Source organism: Emys orbicularis, chromosome 10 (assembly GCF_028017835.1).
Source record: "Emys orbicularis isolate rEmyOrb1 chromosome 10, rEmyOrb1.hap1, whole genome shotgun sequence".
NCBI classification, from domain to species: Eukaryota; Metazoa; Chordata; order Testudines; family Emydidae; genus Emys; species Emys orbicularis.
In genome coordinates, this window is record NC_088692.1 from 24,220,309 (window position 1) to 24,247,396 (window position 27,088).

Below are 27,088 nucleotides of genomic sequence, written 5' to 3' on the forward strand. Positions count from 1 at the left end.
TAAAGTTCTGGACCCATTTAAACATTGTGTGTGAGTATTTCTGTGCAAATAAGTAAAAATTAATAGCTCTTTACTTTCCCTGTGAGATCCTCATTAAGACACTATAAATAAAAACAAGTTGGTGGTTCACTATGGGAGAAGTAGCAAGAAGTCTTTAGTCAGCTAAGGAAGCTTTTCCTTAGTTGTCTCTAGGTGACTGGAGGTAGCTAAGCAGCTGGAACTTCAGGGTCTCACTGTGTGGCTATGAAGAGTGACCCTTTGATTAAAGTGGAGCCTGCTCCTTCAGCAAAGTAAAACCATATTGCTAGCATATACATTTAATAAGGTTTTGGCTGAGTGTTTAAACTAGAAGGTAAGGGAAAGATGACAGAAATTATATCAAGGATGTAGGTAATACAAATTTCTGTATCCAGTGAAAGGAAGGACCCAAAACAAGCCAGGCCAGGAAAAGATCACAAGCAGTGTGTGGGCCATCAGCTAAGTATAAGGAGATAAATGAACAAGGCATCTGTTAAAAAGTGAAAGTGAAGTCTATGTACAAATGCAAGAAGCTTAAAAGCAATATTAAAATGCCTGGCAATGGCAGAGGCCTTTCATATAATAAGTATTACTGAAGCAGGACACATCACGTAGGCTAGGACTTGACTATGAACTACACAGAAAAGATAAGACACTGCCAAAGAGGTGGCTGAACAGCACATTATTTAAAAGATTCAATTGAATCCACTGAGAAGCACTGAATGGAGAACACCAAGTGGCTGAATATGGATGGATACAAAGCTTCTGCAGTCAGAATTTAAATATATTAGGAGGGTTACACTAATAGTTTCTGACTCAAAAGGATGAGCACACAATACTCGGCGGTCAAACTACCAGCCAAGTCTAGAACAGTGACATTGCTGGGGGAACTTTGGATACCCATGTGCAAACTGATCCAATGGCACAACAGGACAAAGTTTTGTTTGAAGAAGGAATCATTTAAATTGTTTCTCTAAACAACTAGTTCTAAAATACACAAGAGAAGAGGCTTTCTTCAACTCAGTCTTATACACCACCGAATAGCTACTGTTAAAATCACTTTTGAGAATTATGTAACAGTGACCACAATATACAGTAGTTAAGTTCAACTTCTTAAGGGGAAATAAGATTCCAGAAATTGATACAGTAACTCTAAACTTTAGAAAGGGAGATTTCAATGTGGAGAGGGCTAGTCAAAGGTACTAAAGTAAAATTATTGGACTATCTTATGCTTTTCTTAAGTCAAATCCATACCACACCACATCTAAGAAGGCATGCACACTACTAAGCAAAAAAGAGACAGCCACACAAGAAATATATAACTTAACGGCAAGATTGAAAAAGTTATTCAAGAAAAACAGATCTTTCAACATTTGAAAGTCAAATCCTAATGAAGCTAATAAACAGGAACAAGTTACAGCAGGCAATACGGTATCTCAGAGGGAAGTTGGGAGGTATAAAATAGATTCTGAAGAGTAAACAGCTAACACTATAAAATAAACAAGGAATTATTTAAATATATCAGAAGCCAAGAGCCTGCAAAAGAATCAGTGCATCTGCTGGGTCTGCAGGGGTTAAAATTAAGGAAGCTAAGGACCTAGCTGCATAGCTAAATGTTATGGGTTGTTTTGTTTTATGCCTGTCTTCACCACAGATGATGATAGGGAATTACCTACCCAAAACTCTTCTTTGTTGGTTAATAAGGAGGACCTGGAACAAACTGATCCAGATTATATGTATCTAAGAGTTGTGAAGGAGTTAATCTGTGAAATGACTGAGTTGTTAGCAAAGATATGTCATTAAAAAGAACTTCTATGCCACAGGAGTGGTAAAGTAGTAAGTGTTGTACCTGTATTTTAAAAGGTCTCTGAGGGTGTTCCAGGGAATTGCAGAGCAATAAATCTTACATCTTTACCTAATCAACTAGTTAAAATGATGATAAAAAAAATTCAAAGGAACACAATATTATGGTAAGGTAGGGTCTAACCAGTAAGGTTTCTGCAAAGGAAAATCATGCCTCACTAATCTGGTAGAATTCTTTTAATGTGTCGATGTAGTATATAAAATAGAAACTACTGATAATGTAGACTTTCAAAAAGTATTTGACAAGGTCTCTCATAAGAGACTACTATATAGGTATGAGGTGACAAGCAAAGTATTGCGAGATAAAAACAGAAAACTGAACAGATGCAGAGAACACCCTCAGTGTAGCTAGAGCTCTATCATTTTACCTGATCAGGCTGAAGTCATTCAGGAGCAACCCTAGACTACTTCTTGTGTTGAAGACAGAATGAGGGATCAAGCAATGCCTACCCAAATACTGTGTTAATGGGTGCTTACTTGTATTAAATCTTGCTATGAGTTAGCAAAATTAGATCCACCCATGCAGTTTAAAGTCCACTCCACTAGGGAGTCAAGCAGCTTCTGCAGCTTCCCGGGAAAGTATACCAATCTCTGAAAACTGCATGGCAGCTTCACTGTGATCTGGCCACACTTCTACACAGTATTATTCCCTAGCCACAGTATTGGGATCCAATGTCTGGTTTGGCAGAAATTCAAATAAATTGAGCACCCATCTCCAACCTACAAAATCATTGCTTTTGAGTCATTAGAAGTGGAATACATGCAAACAATCACTCAAAAGAAAATGACTGTGAGCTGTTAGGTTGTTGGGATGTGCTGCAGCTATGAAGAGATAGAAACACCAATTTTGGGAGAATTAGCTTTCATGTACGCGTTGTCTGAACTTGACAGGTAATTTATTACCAACCAAAGTTATAGTGTTCTCATTCTGAGATAAGCATATGGAAGAATATATTACTGAAACCATAAGGCCTATCACTGAGGAAGAATATTACTGTTGGTTGGAATTATCTTGATGTTTGAGAATGGCAGACTTGCCTCTGGAAGGAAAGCCTTTCTTGCTTGAGAATCTAAAAATCACCCAGATAAAAGACTTTCTATATAAGAAGGTAAGATTTCTTTCTATTTATTCTGAGTCCCACTTTCTCAAAAACTAAACATATATGAGGACTTCTATAAGGCCTTTGTGAGCCAATCATACAAACAGGGATAAATCTAAATAGTCTGACACCTCCAATGCACTGCCAAATTCATTGCTGGATTTGACCACATTGTTCTGGTGGGTTGTAAAAGTCCTTTTAATGCTGGTAGAATGATCTTGGAATTAGAAGAGGTTCCCAGAATATCAAAGTCAGAATGAGCGATAACATCAGTTTCTGTGGAAGTAATCTTTTAATTTAAGTAGAAGCCCTTCTAGATACCATCTCATGAAATTTTATGGCATATTCAGACAGGGAAGATGTTGCAGCAATTCCACTGTCATCTGGTGATGTCTGGTCACCAGGCTTTAGATCAATGTCCTGAAATTCCACATCCCATAGATGGTTATTCTGATAAAATGTCTGGGACAATCAAAGGACAGCATTCTAGAGCACCGGATCTGGTGAATGGGGCTTCCCCTGAGGTCTTGGGGAGAATTACTCCTCTATAAAGGCTATTCTCAACTTCCATATAGTATCTCAAAGAAATAGTAGACCCATCCAGACCAAGGAGGAAATTGCAAGACACCAGAATCAGGTTCTCTGTCATACCATGATATAGGCATAGTCTGTGTCTGTTTGGACTATGTGGAACATTGGTCTAATGTCTGCTCTAAAACAGTTTTTTGTCAGGTGACTGGAACTGAGGTGGTAGAATAACTTGCCTGTCCCTATCTGACTAATCAGACCTCAGATCAGAAGCAGCAGATAGTGGTGAAAGGTCTTGGCAACCTTAAAACTGAAAAGGGGGAAGTAAACTTCCCCTGTGAGTCCATAGAGATTTAGGACAGGGAAACTGGAGAAATCTGAATATGCTATACAATCTTTTCTCTCTCTCCACCCCACATCCCCCACAGGAGAAGCTACTGTCTTTCTTTTATCACCTATATCTTTCCCTTCTGGAGATACCGTAGTCCAAGTATCTTCTGAATCAGTTACTAGAGGCTGAACAAGCAGTGAATTTGTGCTACTGCTCCTACTGTTAGTTGGCGCTGGGGTGGAGAAGCTATAGGATCCTAAGAAATGTAAATAAATAAAAACTTTGAACAAAACAATACAATTAATCCTAGCTAGCTAACTATGACTAAAACTAGCTAATGATGCTGTCTTGCTTGAAAAGGTGGTTCTGGAGAGGTTCTAATCTAGTCCATCCACAATACTGGCTGGAATGAACTGAAGTTTCCTGAGTGCCATGCTTTTATATAGACTCATCCTCAGAATGCTCAAAAACAGTGAGGGAAAAGGCAGGAGAGCACTCCAACAGGCACTGCTAGAAAACATTCCACCACTCAAGATGCACCAAGGGCACAACCCAAGAGTGGGAATATGTAGAGGCCATTCAAAGAACAGCAAATTATAGCAACAAAATGATCTTTCAAGTTGCTTTGTTAGAATTTTGCCATCTTTTAAAATACCTGTAGGTATATATGAAAACTTTTAATATTGAAAGAATCAAACTTATTGGGGTTTTTAAATATTGTGAGTAACCTACATAACATGATTTAAACTGTACAAGAAAAACGTACGTTGCTTGTAGTTTATTATTAAATTTAAATTAATCCAGGTATTGACTATTTCTTTATATACTTGCTGTAATGGACACACTACAAATATCACTGAATTCATTTCAATATGCATATTTACATAAACAGAAAGCCAACTGCCACCACACTGCCTTTGTAATTAATAATTTTGTAAACTAATATTCTAGAACCATCACTAACCTAAGTAATGGGTCACCTACCTCTTTGTGGCATTCTCAAATGTCTGTCTGGACGAGTAATAACTACCATAGTACCACACCTAAAGGCAAGTGAAGCCTCTTTAATACCAGAAGATACAAGCAGGTGAAGTACTTATACAGCACTGGAAAACATTTATTTATAAACACTTTAATCAACTTCCCCAGAAACTTAATTCTTGCCCAAAATGGGTGACAATGAAACAATCTCACTTGGTGTTCCTTTACAATGCAGCATCTCTAAAAAGATAATGGTCCAGCTGATTGTCTCAGGTGATGGTAGTATTTAAACACTATAGTTCCTGTATTATCATCATCCCCACTACAGAGACTTTCATCCTTACAAGCATTTTTCAGAGGCTTCAGAATAATGGAGATGCTCCTGTAGTACTGTATGAGTACACAAGTACAAGAACTAAAACCTTCCGAAAGCTTGTGCACCATTTAGTGAAGGAAATGGAACACAAAAAACCCACTATCTTCCCCAAAAATACAAAAAGGGTGAGCAAAACACCACAAAAAACTCATGACATGTTAGATTTCTAATCTCATGATCGTCATCACAATTCATAGTTACCAAGTAGAAACTTTTATTCCTTTATGTCCCAAGTACATCCTACATGAAAGGAATGGGAGGGGAAGGATTGAGAAGGAAAATAACTAAACTAAACACAGAACTGAAATTAGTTTTATAAACAGAATTCTCAGTGTCAAGTTATTAGAAACAACTTACAAAATGTATAGAACAATGCTCAGAATATAAATAACTGATAGTTGGCATGATAGATAAGAAACAGAACTGAGTGAATACAGTCTGTGGTACAATTAATTCCTTGGCTCTGGATTGTTTACAAGTAAAAATAAAATATTTCAAACTGAAACAACCGTGTAACAGTTATTGAGGTAGCTTATGAGTTTTCCAGAGAAATTAAAGTAATTGATTGTATATCACAAAACGGTCCATAACGTCCACATACATCTTTTGATTGTATAGTAAAGTAGTACTTCTTGGAGGCTGTAAATTGTGATAAAGAACAAGCCATTGGTAGGGGCAAAGCCTTTATTTCTCCTATTTTCTTCCAGTGTGGTGCAGTACTGTTATTGGAGTGTTCATGGTATATGAACAAGTGATAGCTCTCTACAGGAGCGCACTTGGGATCAATCTCTGTAACAGTCCATGAGAGTGCAATACCTTTTGGATTTTGCACCTGAGCCAGTTTTAGTTCAGGCTTCTGAGGTGGCACAGTGTCTCTGAATCCATCCTTGAGTTCTGGGTATGGAGGTATCCTTGGTAGCAGAGGAAGATGTGGAAACTGTTCAAGAACCTAGGGAGCATTAAAAAAAAAAAAAAAAAGGTGAATAACTTAGCATTACTGTAATATTTCTGTAATATGAACAAATCAACCAGAGTGTGCTAACTTTTGATTCAAATTAAGTGTTCCCATTTTAGGAAACAGTTTCAAAAGTGTTAAGGAGCTCATTGTATCAGCTTTACCAAACAAGGTTTTTGTATTGTGGTAAATAATGCTGCACTAGTCTCATTTTAGGTATTTATTAGTTCAGTAGTTCTTAGAATGACTCTATGGATAAGAATACTAAATTCAAAACAAACAATAGTATTTTGTTAAATTGTTTTGTTTTCTGGTATGGCATGCTGCAATGCTTTATTTACTGAATTTATGTTACTTTACCACTTTTAAAAAAAAATCCTTCCAAAGACTCCCTCTGAACTAGCCCTATTTTACAGTCTCTAAGAGGTCAACAGACAAGAACAGTCACAGGAAATGATCTATCGCTGCTACATAAACGTTTACGTTTTGCTAACTGATTTTATTTTCCATAAATCCAATACTCTCCCCCCGCCCCCCGCAAAAAGCAGAAGACACTACTAACAAACATTGTATTAAGATTATTTTTGGTTGTCCCAAAATGAGTGCTGTAGAGGTCAACATTATATCTAATTGAATTGTGACTATGCAAATCTATCAGTGTTCTGTTATTGCACTCTGATAAAATTTCCAAAAAATACCTAGAGATTCAGCCAGACAGCAGCACATCCATAGGACGGAAAGGTTTTAAAAAAGTAAACTTCACCAATATGAATAATACTATAGGTATCTTGATCAAGTTTAATTATTATTAGGGAATTTTGACAGCCATCCTGCAATCAGATTGTTCTGTACAGATATCATACAATGTAAGACGCTGAAAGAAAGAGATTATGTTCCTATCTCACTGGCAATTACCAGAGCAGAAAGCTTGCACTCTATGTAGGTCTTCAAAAAGAAAGAAAAGTTAAACTGACCGATCTTTAAAAACTGCTGCTTAGATTCGATCTCAGAAGAAATCCAAGAAGGCAGCTGTGAAGAGAGTCTGTCATAGCTATTTTAGAAGATTCATTCTGGTTTCATAGCCTTTTGAACATCCAGAAGAACAGAATAATAAAAAGCAGGACTGACATAGTGGTTCCACCCTCCTCATAGTACTATAGTCAGTTAAAAAAAATCCCAAACCATAGAACTGCCTTTTCTCCCTGTACATTTTTCTTTTTGATAGTCAATTACCCCTGAGGATATACTGTAGACAGTTCTGTATATCTATTAACAAAATATTTTAGGCTGAGAACAATTCACTGCTCCTGGAAGCATCTGTACTGTTCCACTAAAGATTTATAGTCCTGACAGGTCACAAGATAGATCATAAAATCCTGTTACCACATTTGGTTTTATGCTTTTAGCACAAGACGTGCAAAAATTTCTTGGGTGGATAGAAACAGATTTTTCTCACACCCAGATGTCCCTGGCATTAGTCAATCCCTTCCCTACTACCATCAAGCTCTTCCAAGAATCACATTACCCCTTTTTCTTCCCCACAGTGCTTCCTTAGAAGGATTCTGGCCAATCTCTTTGAGGTGAAAAAGACAGAAAAATGATTGGAGTCTCCCCTTCACCATGTGCTGGCACCTTCTACAGATACCACTCTCCCATGACTCCCAGCTCTAACCCAACGGAAAGCTCTGCAAGTCATACAAGTCACTTTCTCAAAAGCAGGGACATCATTTCAGAAAAATTCAAGGGAGCAAAGCTGTGTCAGCATATACAATACTATATGTGACGACTGTGACACTGCACTCCATATTCTTCATAGTGATATTATGATAGGATTACGATGTATTTTATGCAAAATAAGCCATGGGAGGGGTCATTATAAAAGTTATGATTTGCTGAATACGATTATCCAATTTGTATGCATGTATCATTTTTGTATCTGAAGTTATGAATATTGGCTATGTATCTGTATTTCAAATGTAGTTATACCTGGGTAACGTCCACTAGACAAGATGCTGTCAGTCTAGATAGTGGATGGGGAAGGACCTATTCAGGGCAATGGGCCATTAGGAAAAAACAATAGGCCTTAGGAGAAGCTTATCTCCCACCTGGGAAGCTTTCCTGAAAATGCTACAGACAGCCTCCAAGTAATGGCTGCTATGACTATACAATGACATGTGATTAGACCACATGTCTCTGGACTCCATCTTGGGATGTCAGTATTTTTCCACAGACTAGTCTGGGAACTAAGCTTTGGGAACAAAAGGTTCCCGCCATATGCAAAAGCTATATAAGGCGGGGAGTGACATCATCTGGTGTTCTTCACTCCCCACCCAAGAAGACTCCTAAAAACACCCGTGGAACAAAGACTGAACGGAGGGAAGTGCTGGACCCAGGCTAAAGGGATTTCTAGCCTGTGAATGAAACACCTGGGGATTCCAAGTTGTAAAACAGGTGCAGCTTGCCCCGTAAGAATCTGCAGCCTACTTGTATCATTTTAGGGTGCGAATCTGCTAGTCATATCCAATATATTTAGTATATTAAGCTTAGTTTGCATTTTTTGTTTATTTGCTCAGTAATCTGCTTTGATCTGTTTGCTATCACTTAAAATCTCTTTTGTAGTTAATAAAGTTGTTTTTGCTTTATCTAAACCAGTGAGTTGAAGTGAAGTGTGTGGGAATCATAACTCAGGGGAAAAAGCTATACCCCAGTTCCAGGTGGCACCCTGGATGGAACCCATCACAATTATTATATAATATTCTAAAAAATCAGGGAGGGGACAAAAAGAGAGCGAGATAATGGAGCATATAGACCTATGGGGGGGTGGGGGGAAAAGAGGCAACTGTCATCGCTGTCCTATAACAAATGATGCTCCTGTCCAAGAAGGGAGCGCTCCATCCAGAGTTACATTTTCAGTCTCAGTGCTCAGAAGCCATCCCCAAACCCTTCAATAGAACTGAACTAATATTATTTGTTTCAAGATAGTGGGCAGAATATGCTAGGCATAAACACAAAAGAAGACAGTACCCGTCCTGAAGAGCCTGTACTCTACAGAGCCAGGCTTCCTTTCATCCATAATGTGATGCTGCAGTTAGGGAGGGCTCCAGCCTCTCACTTGTCATACTTCTTGTCCAGCTGCTGTGGGGGTTCCCCATAGATATTAGATAGTTTTGTGTCTCAGCAGTGGATGGATGGGTGGGAGGCAGATGCTCAAATGTTATTAGGAGGTAAGAAGAAACAGATGTCCCTTGCTGATGACATTTTGATCTGTCGTGCCTTTACAAAACTGAAGGTGCTGTGTGGTGTACCCTTTATAGTGGCATGCCCAGGGCTCAAACTGGGCTAGTATGCAGCAGTATGGTATACCAGCTCCTCTCCCAAGTTGCTATTTATATATATATATATATATATATATATATATATATATATATATATATATATATATATATATATATATATATATATATATATATATATATAATTAATTTAAGAGACGAGTTAGCGGTTATGGTTGAAGAGAACCTTGAAAACGAGAAGTAACCAGTGACGCCTATCTGTGTCTGGAATAACAACTCCAAGAAATGTGAGGTGACCCATACATCTCAGTGGGATGTTAACTCACATGCCCAATCATGATACTTTAAAGTAAGTATGCCATTGCTAATTAAAGCATGCAAGATAGAAGAATGGGGTGGGAGTACAGACTGCAGATCTGCACTATCCACAGTGAATGATCTCTCGTTTTGGTACCATGAGTGGGTGATGTTTTAGAGATGCCATTGGTTTTTTGGTTTGTTTGTTTTTTGGTCCCCAATCAAAGAGGAGCCGAGCACAAGAAGCATCACAGAACCCAGCAGGGCACCTGAGCCCCACCACGGCTAAGCCAAGCCAAAGCAGCTTAGTAGAACCCAATGGAATATTCAAATACCCCATATATGAGACAAACTCATGGACCCCAGAGACCACACATGATCATGTTTTGAACATTTGCACAATCGATTGTGAACAGTGCTTCATTCTGGCAACTCACATGAGTGGAACAGTAATAAAACATGCACATTTAGATACTTGACCTTTAAATTACTGCTCCCTCATTCTAGCACTCATTTTTAGACACTGGAGCAGGACTAAATACAGAAAGTCTTGGACCCCCGATGGGTGAAATTTTCAACCCCCTTTTCACTCACTCAATTTCAGAACGGTTCCCCCCCGCCTGACTGAAATTTTCCTTGCTGGTCTTTGCCTTACGATAGATTTTCCACTGCAACATTTTCTACAATAATTTTTAGAAAAGTTCATTTTAGCATGTAGCAATGCCTATCTGATTGATGTTCTTGCTTCAATATTGCTTCTTCTAATAGTTAGATTTTTGTTAGAATCCCCACCATTTTAGGAGCCAGTATTGCAGTAAAAGTATTTCATGGTCACTGAAGACTTTACTACTCTTTTCATAATACAATACTACCTCCTTGTGGCTCAAAGGAGTAAACTTACCTTTGCCAAGGAATCTAGTTTAAAACAAATGTAATGATAATGTCTTTCACCGAAAATGTCCTTTAAAAGTCTGTTTTAATTCCCATTAAGTTGTATATCATAGATTCATGAAGAGCCAGTCAGTTGGAATTTGTAAACACTCCAAATTTAAAAATAAAAATTGTAAAAAGCTTAAGAAAAAAAAAATTACCTGATGTGATGCTTGTGCTGGTGGCGCAAAGCGATTTGATTTGGGGCTTGCTTTCTTTGAATTACTTTTGTTTGACACAGAATTTTGGTCTTCTTTTAACTTACCTGTAAACAAAATGCAAGTTTTAAATACTGTAATTTTCCAACTATTGGAAATGAACTGGGTTAAAAACCTTATTTCACAGATTTGTGGTTTATGTTTACATACTGAGGATTTCTCAGGATTGTGCAAGGTTCTAGACCAGGGGTAGGCAACCTATGGCATGCGTACCAAAGGCGGCACGTGAGCGGATTTTCAGTGGCACTCACGCTGCCCTGGTCCTGGCCACCGGTCCAGGGGGCTCTGCATTTTAATTTAATTTTCAATTAAGCTTCTTAAACATTTTAAAAACCTTATTTACTTTACATACAACAATAGTTTAGTTATATATTATAGACTTATAGAAACAGACCTTCTAAAAATGTTAAAAATGTATTATTGGCACCCAAAACCTTAAATTAGAGTGAATAAATGAAGACTCAGCACACCACTTCTGAAAGGTTGCCGACCCCTGTTCTAGACTGAGGACCCTGGAGAATGAAATCTCCATTTATCTACAAAACACACAAGCAGCAGAGTGTAAACTTTTTCACACTGTTAAAGTGCTTCAGCTGGACATGTACGGGCTATCATTAAGTGAGAGTAAGGGGGATAGTTCAGTCTTCATTTCATTTAATTGTCCAGCTTGATATTTTCATCTTGATCAAAACAGAATTAGATAAGTTAATGGAGGATAGGTGTATCAATGGCTGTTAGCCAAGATGGTCATGGATACAACCCCATGCTCTGGGTATCCCTTAACCTCTGATTGCTAGAAATTGGGAGTGGACGACAGGGACGGATCACTTGATAAATTGACCTGTTCTGTTCATTTCCTCTGAAGTATCTGGCACTGGCCACTGTCGGAAGACAAGATAGTGGGCTAGATGGACCATTGCTCTGACCCAGTATAGCCACTCTTATGCTCTTACTTCCTATTCATACTAGATGCAGACCACCAACTCAGTTAACAGAGTTTTAGCTGAACATCTCTAACTAAGATCTTACATTAAATACAACATCTTCATCCATTCCAAAATGATCTCTGAGTTTCACATATTTTACAAACTACTACACAAATACCCACCCACTAAAATGCAACATTGTCTTGGTGGGATGCAAGAGCCTTTTAACAGCACAGGAACACTAACATGGCAGTTTAGAAGAAGAACAAAAAAGAAACCCGCAGGAAGAATTTAGGTAGTAGTAACTTATTTGTTCCAACTGGAATTTTTTCCAGGATACTGCCTAACATCCATTCTATTGGGAAAAAAGTGGCATGTGATCTTAAATTATTACATAGATTCTGATCCAGTTTTAAAATTCATACAAAACACAACATCAACAACAGCACAGTGCTTTTTAACACCAGGATAGAGCATTAGTTTTGTACACAGAGATGGAAGAAGGTAACCTACCAAGCCAGCCACTAATACTATTTCCTGCAGCACCTTGAGTTCTCCCATCCAGGTCTTGACCTAGAACAAATACTGCTTAGTTTACAAAAATTTATGAGATTACAAATCACCCCAAGGCAGTATATCGCCAAGTAACAACTTTTACTGAAACCAAACTACTTGAGTTCAAATCCTGAAGCTGGACAATTATAAATGATTTATAGCAAAAAGAATGTTATTTACCAGCAACTAGAGTTCTCTAAACATATGACCCATGAAAGTCCATATTATGTCTCCCTTATCCTTTGTTACCACACTTCCTCCTTACCTAAACATAAAACACTCTGCACCTAATTGGGGTCTTCTCATTGCAGGAGCAGTGGTAGGCAAGTAGCCAGCTCATTCTGTGGTGGGGAGCAAGTCTTCACCCACAGATGGATGAGGAACAGGAGTCTCTCCTCATTATGGGGAATATTTAAGAAGGCAAATCAGGCTGTATTGTGACTAACTGGCTCTGGGTTCCTGGCTCCTATTTCAGTTGTTAGGCAGGTGGGAAGAGATTGGTCTGATGCAGCCTTCAATCTTAGTGAAACACCAGTTAATGACTGACATCTGCTTGCATCATTGAAGAGAGGGACTAGGAACAGTTGCAGTAACAGGGCCTTATATCATTACAGCTGTGACACTGGCTCCATGAGTCAATACGCATACATCCCTTAAAAAAACCAAACTACTTTAGAACTGTTCTTGGCTTGCAAGGTACTCTACTACAGTGGAGATATGCAGAAGCAGTTCCCTTCAGGAGAAAGTTTTTTCTTTTAAGGAATGGGTCCCAATCTCACAACTCCACAAGATTATTTTCTCTTAGGTTTAAAATAAATTACTATCATTCATATTAAATCATACTAAATCAAATCATTCATACTTACACCTATTACATTTTAAGTTCTCATTTTCAGTATCTCTATAAACAAAATTATTTTTTCTTTCACCTTTATCAAAATTGTGCTTTTCTTCTTCTGTTAGATCAATCACTGCAGATTTTGTTTTTTCTTCAGTACACTGTAAAAACAATGTCAATTCCAATTAAATTGTTTCTACAATGGCTTAATTATAAATAGGTGTATACATACTTCTGATAAAATTTATGAACTGTCAGGATGCAAACTTACTTGAAAATTAAACTACCAGAAATGCTCATTTTTATATAAAACTTCTTGTAGATGTGAAAAACAACAGAAATAAGTACAGTGTATAAGCGTCAGTATCTGTAAGAACTCAGACTTTAAAAATATACTTGATAGATCACAGTAGATCACCTAGCCAATCAATCAACAGTACGAGGACAAACTATAAAAGATGAATTTTATAAACATTAATGCATCTCAATGGTAATTATACAGGTCTTGGCTCTCTAAGAGCAAATCTACACAGACAGTTTTTCACTAGTTTCCTTCTAAGTAGATATGTTGTAGGATAAGTTTTCAGATAGCTTGCCAATGCACAAGACTGCCAGTAAACTTCTTATTTCTAGGGTTGCCTTTTTCCCCCTCTTGCTAAGGGAAGATGTAGAATTGTTTATTATTTTATTAAATATAGTAATTCAATTGTAAACTTAAGGAATCATTTAATGTAACTAAACAAGTGTTTGTATAGTGGTTTTATACAGATTTTAAACAATTAGGTCTTATATACACTATCTTCCCTTCCCCCCACTAATTCCCGCAATTGTTCCCACTGGTGCAGTTCCACCATTGGTAGCAGAAGTGTAGTGGGAAGAGAGCAGTTTTTCCACCACCATCTTGTCTAAATATTCCCGAGCAGGCTTATACTACATGGTAGTAAAAATAAATGCCAGGTGCCCCGTACATACCAGTGTTTGCACTTTTGATACCACCAGTGAAGTCCCACTTTTCATTAACCAAAGCAGGGATTTTTATTTTATTTTTTATTTTTTTTTGGAGCGGGGGGGAGGGTGGGGAGGAGAAGAGAGAGTCAGGAAGCTTTGTGTGTAAACTGACCATTAAAGTGATTTAGAACAATCTGGACACAAACCATCAAAAAAAAATGGATATAATTTGAACATGTTTTGTTGCTAAAGTCTAACCACAAGCTTAGCCTGCTTAAATAATATATTTACAAATTGGCTTATATAAAAATATTCTCTGATTTGAAGTAAATAAGAAATGTGGTTTTGAATAGCATTTTCAAACTATGTTATGAGAAAGACTGGGTGTAACATTTAATCTACATTTTGAAAAATCAATGTTAAATGAAAATCTTCAGTGATGAACCCAACCTAAAGTACTTCTCTACACAGTGGGGAAATGCACTCTAAGGAGATGTGATTTCTAAAGTGCACTAATGTACTGATCATTAATTGGTCTACATAGACCTGCTGGTGCACACTAAAGGTTCCCTAGTGTGCTTTAACGTGTTTCAAATGGCACTATGTTAAAGAGCATTAGGAAAGCTTTAGTGTGCAACAGCAGAATCTACACTGACCGATTAATGCATACCACAAATGACATGATTCAACCATACTAGTGTAGGAAAAAATTCCAGGAAAAAATGGCTAAGGTGAAGTTAAGGTTGAAACTATATATCAGTAATGTAAGAGTTAAAGTCCTTATGTTAAAGTTTTTGAAGAATAAGTCCACAAGTCTGCTTTAGACTTTAGGGACCACTCTTGTTGACCTTATATTGGCAAACTATATGGTTTCCTAGCCCAAATTTTGTCTGCAAGATGAGGGCCTTTTGTTGGGTCACCAGTCCCATAGGAACACAGCCTCCTGACAAAGTGTTTGAGATTGAACTTCACCTTGCTTATCAAAAGGGAACAAAACATGAAAATATTTAATACTTGTTACATAGGCTTGGAAGGATTAGATTTTTATTGGTAAATGTCAATTTCATCGTGTACATACAAAAAGATGAAAAAATATTTCCACTGATGATGATCAAAATTTATAGACAGGAAAACAAAAATGCTGCTTGAAAACTTAGTACAGTTTGATTTAAAGATATTTACTTTGTATATGTTGACATGTGATGTTGACAATTTGTGTTTTAATGGTGGTAAAGCTTTAACTTTTTGAATATCAGTCTCTACTATTATTAAATTGTAAAATCCCCTCCATAAAAAAAAAAAAGCTTTAAAAATAAACATCATTATCTGTCAAAATTATAAACAGCATCTAATTCTGCCAAGTACACAGGAAGAGAGGAGGGTCTGCTTCCCCGATCTTTTCCTTCCTTAGCCCGCTTGTACAGCAGATCTCCTAGGAATTTCAAGAGTAGATATTCCATCTGATGAGTTTGGGGAGTGTGTGTGTGGGTGGGTGAATGCAGAGTCCTTAGAAGAAAGCAAAGAGATGAGGGACATATTTTCTGTGTGTTCTATAATCCAGTCGATGTTAAGGGTTATCTTTTTTAAGAATGCCAAAAGTGACTGCCACAGTTTTATGTAGGGAATAGGAGTACTTGTGGCACCTTAGAGACTAACAAATTTATTAGAGCATAAGCTTTCGTGGGCTACAGCCCACTTCTTCGGATGCATATAGAATGGAACATATATTGAGGAGATATATATACACACATACAGAGAGCATGAACAGGTGGGAGTTGTCTTACCAACTCTGAGAGGCCAATTAAGTAAGAGAAAAAAAAACTTTTGAAGTGTAGGGAATACTTTCTGCTTTTAAAAGGTGACTTGTACATAATTATTTTAATTGGAATTGCACTTTATTTTGTTTCCTTCTGATGTATGAAGATGGCCTAAAAAGGTTCTGCTTATTTTTTCCACATTAGAAATATGAATAATGTCAAGCCTCGTCTTCCCTGATTTTGCTTAGAGATCTCAAAGTATGCTTATGGTGAGCTCTTACTTGAGGGATGGCAGTGCTGAATTTCTAAAAAGTTATCCTTTACCCAAACTATTATTCACTGAAGTTGAATAGGTGTTTACAAAAAAACAAAAAGTTTTGGAACAGAGAGAAAAAATTCCTTCTCCCTTTCATATGCTGAACTTTTCTGTCTCTTGTGATCTCATCATTTCACCAGTTCTCCAGGCATTAAAGTCTTCCGGGGTAGACAAGAACTACAGAGAAGTAGAAGGCAGCACAAACCCAATATTGTTTTCATTGCAGTTCACCTTTAAGATGTGAAAATGAGGTAACAGCAATGTGCACAACAGTCCCTCCTTCTGCAAGGTGCCAAAGAGGAACCAGAATGTGCTGTATCTGCACAGAATGGTAAATGACCTGAAGTAACAATCATCACCACCACCACATTTGGAAAAAAACCAACCAAACAAAAACAAAACAAAACAGGCTTTGTTTCATTATCTTATGTACAAACAATTAAATTTAACTTTAAGTTTTAGCAGATGAGCATGAGAAAAACTCTTAACCTACCTTGTTTTTGGATTGAGCTTTAGTGGAAATTTCTGCTTGTGTAGAAACTAATTTTTTTTGAATATCTGAAACAATTTTCACAAAAGATTAAAAAATTCAACTTTCAATTAATAAACCTGGTTGATGCAGGATACAAAAATGTTTATCTAATAAGTGGAATGCCAGAAAATTACCAGATAGACTTGTAGGCATACATGCGGCAATCAGCCGTAAGTGAATGACACGGGGACTCACTGAGAATGCCCAATATTACCCTCTCTGCCCCAATGCAATGGTCTGGCAATCAAGTCAGACAGCCAAGATTTCTTCTAGAGGGGTCCCTGAAGTCCAAAGACACCTCTGTAAGACTAGGGAGAAGCCTCTACACTACATATTTAGGAATGCTCACAGACAGTGGGCCAGCACAGATGTTAAACTCTTTTTCGACAGGATAGTGCTCTCAAAAAGCGCTAATTGTTAGTGAGAAAAATTTTCAAGCATGGTTAGTGAGACAGGTAAAGCAAATGGAAGTTTTAATCATAACTGATGGGTTGCTCTTACTCTTCTTAAACAGCAACCAAGGAAAATTATATTTTGATATAATTAAAAAGAGTAAAAGCATTACTTGTAGGCTACTATGGTAGTTTAATTATATTAATCAAATCTGTTTTGATTAGGATGTATACATGCCAAGGTTAGTTTTGGATACCTGAATTGTTTGCAGTTGTTACTGTTGTTGAATTTCTGCTTTCCACAGAAATCAGTATAACTTCATCAGAGCTGACAAACAAAACAAAAAATTTATTCACCAAAATCAAAACGTTAGAGATGCACGAAAACAGGCCCCCCTCTCCTCTAATGTAAGCTATCAAGAACTAGCTACAGCACATTTAAAAGCCAAGAAGCTCAGATGGTTGATTTAACAAGAAATCAATTGTATTTTACTGAACAAAATAAAACAAATGCATTTTATAGCACCCTGGCTAGCTGTAAACTCCAAAATAATAGAATATGAATCATTCAAATAAAGAGCTCTCCATATACCATGACTCAATATCGGATTAGGCAGAAACTTTTTAAAATCCCTTCAGCTTTGCATTACAATGTACTGATCTGACCATTACTATATCTCCATCACATAACAGCAGAGAAGGTAAAATACTTCAAAAATGTTCATGTTCTAAGATCCCATTTTCAAAAAAAAAAAAACCCTGGTTGTTTCATCTTAGAAAAACTAAGAGATTGGGAAGTCTATCCATTTCTTTATGGCAACAATCACCCTAAACGAACCCACAACAGAATAAATGTGCACATGCACAGAGGTGTGGGTATCTGAAATTTGCTTATCAATTAGACATTTCTATGTACACTTTGAACCTGTAACCCTCAAGCCTCCCACATTAAAACAAACAAAAAAATCAAACACCTTATTATCCCAAGGTCCTGACCTAGGATATATATCAAATATCCACTGTCCAAATCCCTTATCTCAAATCCCAGAGTCCTTCGAATCCCCATTCTAGAATCCTCTTTGCTTCTTTTAGCCAGGGATGAAAATGCTGTAATACATTATTTATATCCATTTTTCATTTTGCCATAAAGCTGAAGTAGAAAAACAAAGCTAAATATGATAACGTCACATGTAAAAAGATACAAGCATCATTTATACATTCATATTGAAAATTTCATGAGTTGCACATTTCCGTGTGTTTTGAATTCCTGGAGGATTACTATCAACCTAAATAAAAAAGTCACACTTGTCTGAAAATGTTAGAACAAAAAGTATTTAAGATTACTATAACTGAAGGAATATGGAGAAAAATGTTTGTTTTTTCAGGTTTACAACTAATACAGTCAGGTTTACTGTTTTCCTTATATAGTCAATTAGTTCCCTGTGTTCTTTGTGTTAATCTTTTATGTGGCACCAGAGGAGAGATAAAGAGTTTTAAAAATAAAAATAGGATTTTAAAAGCACAAAGATCAATACGGGAACTCAGGAACATGTATAGTACCTAAAACTACTATTCATGTTTTTTCAAATTTACTATGTTTCATGTTGACAGTGTTGCCTGAACACTGGACACCATCCAACAATATCATAAGTAGTTTTATGAAGTTCATATTAAGATCTATATTCACTATGAAACATTTCTTATATTATTATTTGGATGCAGATTATCTGTTTGATATTACAAACAGTAAACAAAATATTACAAGAATATATTAATTCAATTTCACTTCCCTGATATTTTCACCTCCTGTGACTGGATCAATACAGAACAATCTCTGGGTCTTCCCCTCCTGCCTGGGAAAGGCATGCAGGATTGACCATCAATCAATCTGTAGCATGCTAAAGCCCTCTACATTCTCTCTTGGAGATCAGTGGTTTGTTCCCCCCCACCCGCCCCCCCCACCCCAAGTGAAGGAAAAAATGTGACTATCTTATCTCCTTAAATTATACAAATCTCCCTCCAGGAATCAAAATCCATGGGGGGGGGGGGGGGGGGTGTGTGTGTTTCTGTGCTGTACTGACCCAGTCATGGAAAGCAAATTAGCACGTAAGTGGAATTAAGGTTTGCAGTTTATAACCCCATTTATTATAGCACAAGCTTTGTGATCTGAAAAGCAATAGCCCAGCTAGCACCCTGAGTGAGAAGGAAAAGAAAGACTCTAAGTAGTGAAGAAGGAGGAAGCCTCAGGAATGTGAGAGGAGAACTCCATTTCCCATTCACTCCCTTTGAAAGATGTCTAAGTACTGCTCCAATTACTTTGCAATTAAACGCTGCCTCAGCTGACAATTGTGCATTCAGATGATGACACTTTCTAAAAGGTACGGAGAGAACACCACGATTCCTTTGCAAAATCATCCAGTGATTCTTCCCCTCTCTGTCTAGAAGACAGAACTGTTCTAGTGTAATGGCATGATTCTATATAACAAGGGATTCTGTATGCCCTGATGCAGGATTTATTTCATTTGCCAGAGACAAAATTTTGAAACCTTTTAGATTTTTCAAACATGATGAAAAGAGACTACTTTCCTGATGTTAACATCTCTAATTAACATGGTGCTTACAATTATGGCGGAATATAGTAGGGCTCCCAACTTTAGTAACAGTAAGAGATGAACAGGTGATAGCAACAATGGCATGTTTTTAAAATTGTTACCAGTGGAGACAGGTCCAAAAGGTTAATGGTCTAGAGGGCCAATGATAACCTGCTAGAAATATGAAGGGGAAAAAGAAAAAGACTGCCCTAAGAATTCTAGTGGGGATGCTCTCACTGTTTCCACCGATCTATGGAAGGCATTAAAGGCTGATGTTTGTTCCGCCATTAAAGGCTACAAGAGTCAGATATCAACAATTTTCTCTTGGAAGACATAGAAAGTAATTAAAACCTTAATTTAACACTTCTCTAAATCCCTGGTAGAAAGCTAGCAGAAACAGTCTGGCTGAACTTAGCTTGAGGGAGTTTATAAATAGTCCTTCTCTTCAGAATGCAGCCCCAACACTTACAGGCTGTACACACAGCGCCCATCCATTCAGACTTACACCAACTATTCAAAGATTATAAAGCTGAAAGGTACTACTATGATCATCTACTCAGACCTCCTGCATAACACAGGATATAGGGCTTCCCTCAATTAATTCCTATTTGAACTAGAGCACATCTTGATTTGAAAATTGCCATTGATGGAGACTCCACCACAACCCTTGGTACATTTTTCCAATCTGTTAATTACCCTTACTGTTAAAAATCTGCATCTTATTTCCAATCTGAATTTGTTAGGCTTCAACATGCAGCCATTACATTACAGGTGCATAGGAGAGGCTGACATTATTCTCCAAGTGTGTTTCAAACGGCAAAGGGCAAAATGAAATGAATTATTGAGAAGTATTATGCCGTTAACAAAGACAATAGGTTATGTGTTTAAGTTTGGCAAAATATAATGACATTGTTTAAGTACGTCAAGGTGAAAAATTAGGGTGTATTAGTTTATGATTTACTCTAGCCTGCTGACCACAAAATAGATATTTGATGGTGACTGGATAGTGCTAGGTGAACGGCTAACCTTAACTGTAGAAAGAAGTAAATAAGTAAAGTATAAAAAAATCAAAACATGAAATGATGACCAATTCAGAACTGTGCAAGCTACAGGCCTAGACTGATAAGTGTATTAATCTGTTTCTGCTGATTAATCTTACACACCTAATCTTTGATTAATAAAAACTGATTGAGCTTGGCTAGTTCATGTGTCACTGATTAATAACACTGGTCTACAATTTTTGAGAAGTCGTCTGCTTCAGAGATAAAATGTGCTATTTATTATGTATTTTGATGTGCTGAATTCAAATATGACAATTAAAACAACTGATTGGCTACTGTTTCTAAGATATTTAAGTTTTTACATTTTATGTCTATGTATATTGTGTAGATAGTAGAGTTTTAATCATAAATTGTAAACCTAGGTCTTTTCATGTGTTTATGGTTGCTTTACATGATAATATTTCACCTGTCCTGTTTATGTAACACTTTAAAAATCAGCAAAAGGGTTATATAAATAAAATTTATGATGAAACAAAAGCCAAAAAACTATTCTGTACATAGTTTAGTCCTATTCAGTGTCTACTCGGCGCTTCTTGGCTTGTCTCTTGTATTCATTAAATGGAGCATCTCTTGTCACTGTCCAGCAATAGTCTGCAAGCATTGATGGGCTCCATTTGCCCTGATAGCGTTTCTCCATTGTTGCAATGTCCTGGTGAAATCGCTCGCCGTGCTCGTCGCTCACTGCTCCGCAGTTCGGTGGAAAAAAATCTAGATGAGAGTGCAAAAAATGTATCTTTAGTGACATGTTGCAACCAAGGCTTTTGTATGCCTTGAGGAGGTTTTCCACCAACAACCTGTAGTTGTCTGCCTTGTTGTTTCCGAGAAAATTTATTGCCACTAACTGGAAGGCTTTCCATGCCGTCTTTTCCTTGCCACGCAGTGCATGGTCAAATGCATCATCTCGAAGAAGTTCACGAATCTGAGGACCAACAAAGACACCTTCCTTTATCTTAGCTTCACTTAACCTTGGAAATTTTCCCCGGAGGTACTTGAAAGCTGCTTGTGTTTTGACAATGGCCTTGACAAAGTTCTTCATCAGACCCAGCTTGATGTGTAAGGGTGGTAATAAAATCTTCCTTGATTCAACAAGTGGTGGATGCTGAACACTTTTCCTCCCAGGCTCCAATGACTGTCGGAGTGGCCAATCTTTCTTGATGTAGTGGGAATCTCTTGCGCGACTAGCCCATTCACAGAGAAAACAGCAGTACTTTGTGTATCCAGTCTGCAGACCAAGCAAGAGAGCAACAACCTTCAAATCGCCACAAAGCTGCCACTGATGTTGGTCATCGTTTATGCACCTCAAAAGTTGTTTCATGTTGTCATAGGTTTCCTTCATATGGACTGCATGACCAACTGGAATTGATGGCAAAACATTGCCATTATGCAGTAAAACAGCTTTAAGACTCGTCTTCGATGAATCAATGAACAGTCTCCACTCATCTGGATCGTGAACGATGTTGAGGGCTGCCATCACACAATCGATGTTGTTGCAGGCTACAAAATCACCTTCCATGAAGAAGAATGGGACAAGATCCTTTTGACGCTCACGGAACATGGAAACCCTAACATCACCTGCCAGGAGATTCTACTGCTGTAGTCTGGAACCCAACAGCTCTGCCTTATTCTTGGGTAGTTCCAAATCCCTGACAAGGTCATTCAGTTCACTTTGTGTTATGAGGTGTGGTTCAGAGGAGGAGGATGGGAGAAAATGTGGGTCCTGTAGCATTGATGGTTCAGGACCAGAAGTTTCATCCTCTTCCCCGTCTGACTCAAGTGAGAATGATTCTGGTGCATCAGGAACCGGCAGTCCTTCTCCGTGGGGTACTGGGCGTATAGCTGATGGAATGTTTGGATAATGCACAGTCTACTTTTTCTTCTTTGACACACCTTTCCCAACTGGAGGCACCATGCAGAAGTAACAATTGCTGGTATGTTCTGTTGGCTCTCTCCAAATCATTGGCACTGCAAAAGGCATAGATTTCCTTTTCCTGTTCAACCACTGGTGAAGATTTGTTGCACAAGTGTTGCAGCATATGTGTGGGGCCCACCTCTTGTCCTGATCTCCAATTTTGCAGCCAAAAGAAAGGTGATAGGCTTTCTTAACCATAGTGGTTATACTGCGCTTTTGTGATGCAAAAGTCACTTCACCACAAACATAGCAGAAGTTATCTGCACTGTTCACACAAGTACAAGGCATCTCTGCTCACTTTGGCTAAACAGAAATATGTCCCTTTGCAAAATCAAACACTGACAAATAAAAGAGCACGACACTGTATGATTTCTAGAGCTGATATAGGGCAATTTGTTCAGCAGAGTGATGTAAGCTTTGTTATGATTGCATCATCCATGACGCAATTCATATCATGTATGACACAATACCAGCTTCAGATTGCATCATTCATTGTTTTGCCTAAAAAGCAAGTACTGTCCAAACCCAGTCATAGATTTATTCATAGATCCAGTCAAAGATGTATTTTAGTCATTTCTGGTTTAAATTGAGATCCCTTCCCTTTATAACTCACTTATCCTCCGCCATTCCCAAGTCAAGGGTCGTATATACTGACCCAATAGCATATCTTGAAAACTAGAGCCAATCAACAATTTTAAGCATCATTTTCATTCTCAGTGACCCAGAATTAGTAAAGTTTGACTACATTTATTTCAGAAGCATTTTGGCAGTGTAATCTGAACTGAACCCATTCTTACAAAGTCATTCGGTAAGTAGCAACTTTGAAGCAGTCTTTGTATTGCTTCAGAGGGCTAAGAAGCTGACTACATTTCCAGGGTAAAGTACGTACAAGAATTAATCATCTGTTATTCTAATGATAGAGAATCTCCAGGTTATAGTCAGGAGCAGAGGATGGAAGAGGATAAAGTAGGGGCCAGATCAGATGATAAACATTCACATAAAAAAGAATCTGACACATCAGAAAAGGGCAGACAAATAAACAGTGACAAGTTTTTAAAGTGCTTGTACACAAATGCTAGAAGTCTAAATAATAAGATGGGTGAACTAGAGTGCCTTGTGATAAAGGAGGATATTGATATAATAGGCATCACAGAAACCTGGTGGACTGAGAGCAATCAATGGGACACAATCATTCCGGGGTACAAAATATATCGGAAGGACAGAACAGGTCGTGCGGGGGGGAGGGGGGAGTGGCACTATATGTGAAAGAAAATGTACAATCAAATGAAGTAAAAATCTTAAGTGAATCCGCATGTTCCATAGAATGGATAGAAATTTCATGCTCTAATAAGAACATAACATTAGGGATCTATTATCAACCACCTGACCAGGACGGTGATAGTGATGATGAAATGCTAAGGGAAATTAGAGAGGCTATCAAAATTAAGAACTCAATAATAGTGGGGGATTTCAATTATCCCCATATTGACTGGGAACATTTCACTTCAGGACGAAATGCAGAGATAAAATTTCTCGATACTTTAAATGACTGCTTCATGGAGTAGCTGGTACGGGAACCCACAAGGGGAGAGGCAACTCTAGATTTAGTCCTGAGTGGAGCACAGGAGCTGGTCCAAGAGGTAACTATAGCAGGACTGCTTGGAAATAGTGACCATAATACAATAGCATTCAACATCCCTGTGGTGGGAAGAACATCTCAACAGCCCAACACTGTGGCATTTAATTTCAAAAGGGGGAACTATGCAAAAATGAGGGGGTTAGTTAAACAGAAGTTAAAAGGTACAGTGACTAAAGTAAAATCCCTGCAAGCTGCATGGGTGCTTTTTAAAGACACCATAATAGAGGCCCAACTTCAATGTATACCCCAAATTAAGAAACACAGTAAAAGAACTAAAAAAGAGCCACCATGGCTTAACCACCATGTAAAAGAAGCAGTAAAAAGACTTCCTTTAAAAAATGTAAGTCAAATCCTAGTGAGGCAAATAGAAAGGAGCATAAACACTGCCAAATTAAGTGCAAGAATGTAATAAGAAAAGCCAAAGAGGAGTTTGAAGAACGGCTAGCCAAAAACTCCAAAGGTAATAACAAAATGTTTTTTAAGTACATCAGAAGCAGGAAGCCTGCTAAACAACCAGTGGGGCCCCTTGATGATCGAGATACAAAAGGAGTGCTTAAAGACGATAAAGTCATTGCGGAGAAACTAAATGGATTCTTTGCTTCAGTCTTCACGGCTGAGGATGTTGGGAGATTCCCAAACCTGAGGTGGCTTTTGTAGGTGACAAATCTGAGGAACTGTCACGGATTGAAGTGTCACGAGAGGAGGTTTTGGAATTAATTGATAAACTTAACATTAACAAGTCACTGGGACCAGATGGCATTCACCCAAGAGTTCTGAAAGAACTCAAATGTGAAGTTGCGGAACTGTTAACTAAGGTTTGTAACCTGTCCTTTAAATCAGCTTCTGTACCCAATGACTGGAAGTTAGCTAATGTAACGCCAATATTTAAAAAGGGCTCTAGAGGTGATCCTGGCAATTACAGACCGGTAAGTCTAACGTCTGTACCGGGCAAATTAGTCGAAACAATAGTTAAGAATAAAATTGTCCGACACATAGAAAAACAAACTGTTGAGCAATAGTCAACATGGTTTCTGTAAAGGGAAATCGTGTCTTACTAATCTATTAGAATTCTTTGAAAGGGTCAAACATGTGGACAAGGGGGATCCAGTGGACATAGTGTACTTAGATTTCCAGAAAGCCTTTGACAAGGAACCTCACCAAAGGCTCTTATGTAAATTAAGCTGCCATGGGATAAAAGGGAAGGTCCTTTCATGGATTGAGAACTGGTTAAAAGACAGGGAACAAAGGGTAGGAATTAATGGTAAATTCTCAGAATGGAGAGGGGTAACTAGTGGTGTTCCCCAAGGGTCAGTCCTCGGACCGATCCTATTCAACTTATTCATAAATGATCTGGAGAAAGGGGTAAACAGTGAGGTGGCCAAGTTTGCAGATGATACTAAACTGCTAAAGATAGTTAAGACCAAAGCAGACTGTGAAGAACTTCAAAAAGATCTCACAAAACTAAGTGATTGGGCAACAAAATGGCAAATGAAATTTAATGTGGATAAATGTAAAGTAATGCACACTGGAAAAAATAACCCCAACTATACATACAATATGATGGGGGCTAATTTAGCTACAACAAGTCAGAAAAAATATCTTGGAATCATCGTGGATAGTTCTCTGAAAATGTCCACGCAGTGTGCAGAGGCAGTCAAAAAAGCAAACAGGATGTTAGGAATCATTAAAAAGGGGATAGAGAATAAGACTGAGAATATATTATTGCCCTTATATAAATCGATGGTACGCCCTCATCTCGAATACTGCGTACAGATGTGGTCTCCTCATCTCAAAAAAGATATACTGGCACTAGAAAAGGTTCAGAAAAGGGCAACTAAAATGATTAAGGGTTTGGAACGGGTCCCATATGAGGAGAGATTAAAGAGGCTAGGACTCTTCAGCTTGGAAAAGAGGAGACTAAGGGGGGATATGAATAGAGGTATATAAAATCATAAGTGATGTGGAGAAAGTGGATAAGGAAAAGTTATTTACTTATTCCCATAATACAAGAACTAGGGGTCATCAAATGAAATTAATAGGCAGCAGGTTTAAAACAAATAAAAGGAAGTTCTTCTTCACGCAGCGCACAGTCAACTTGTGGAACTCCTTACCTGAGGAGGTTGTGAAGGCTAGGACTATAACAGAGTTTAAAAGAGAACTGGATAAATTCATGGAGGTTAAGTCCATTAATGGCTATTAGCCAGGAGGGGTAAGGAATGGTATCCCTAGCCTCTGTCTGTCAGAGGGTGGAGATGGATGGCAGGAGAGAGATCACTTGATCATTACCTGTTAGGTTCACTCCCTCTGGGGCAACTGGCATTGGCCACTGTCGGTAGATAGGATACTGGGCTAGATGGACCTTTGGTCTGACACGGTACGGCCTTTCTTATGTTCTTATGTTATGGTAACTTCATTATTAAAGTTTTGACTGATGGTGTTAATGCAATAATATAATCAGTTGTTGATTCCCTTCCATATTACTGGAAATTTATTAACCAAATTCCAATTATGATTTTGATTTGATAACTGTGTTGTTTAAACTTAGTTAAGATTTGTAATAGTTTTAGTTAGAAGTTTGTCTTTCAAAATTTCTTAAAATCCATAAAAATCATAAAGCCATTTTTTCTTTCAAAAAATAGCAACAAGGGTCACAATATCCTCAATCTGGGGCTGAAGGTCATTTGGTTAAATATCTCAAAGCTCCTTGGATCTGTTCCTAAATTAATACCGTTAT

The 27,088-nt window shown here is 37.8% G+C and overlaps 1 protein-coding gene across 1 annotated transcript in view; it reads right to left on the reverse strand.

The window, feature by feature from the left end:
- Positions 1-5,654: 5,654 nt before the first annotated feature.
- Positions 5,655-27,088, reverse strand: part of ATF7IP2 (activating transcription factor 7 interacting protein 2) — a 69,693-nt gene continuing 48,259 nt past the window's right edge. Inside the window, exons 8-13 of the mRNA XM_065412576.1 lie at positions 17,412-17,482; positions 16,724-16,788; positions 13,301-13,370; positions 12,330-12,389; positions 10,834-10,937; positions 5,655-6,146 (exon numbers count right to left, since the gene is read on the reverse strand). Of these exons, the coding sequence (XP_065268648.1) occupies positions 5,730-6,146; positions 10,834-10,937; positions 12,330-12,389; positions 13,301-13,370; positions 16,724-16,788; positions 17,412-17,482 (787 nt within the window). The 3' untranslated portion in view covers positions 5,655-5,729. The remainder of the gene's footprint in view (positions 6,147-10,833; positions 10,938-12,329; positions 12,390-13,300; positions 13,371-16,723; positions 16,789-17,411; positions 17,483-27,088) is intronic.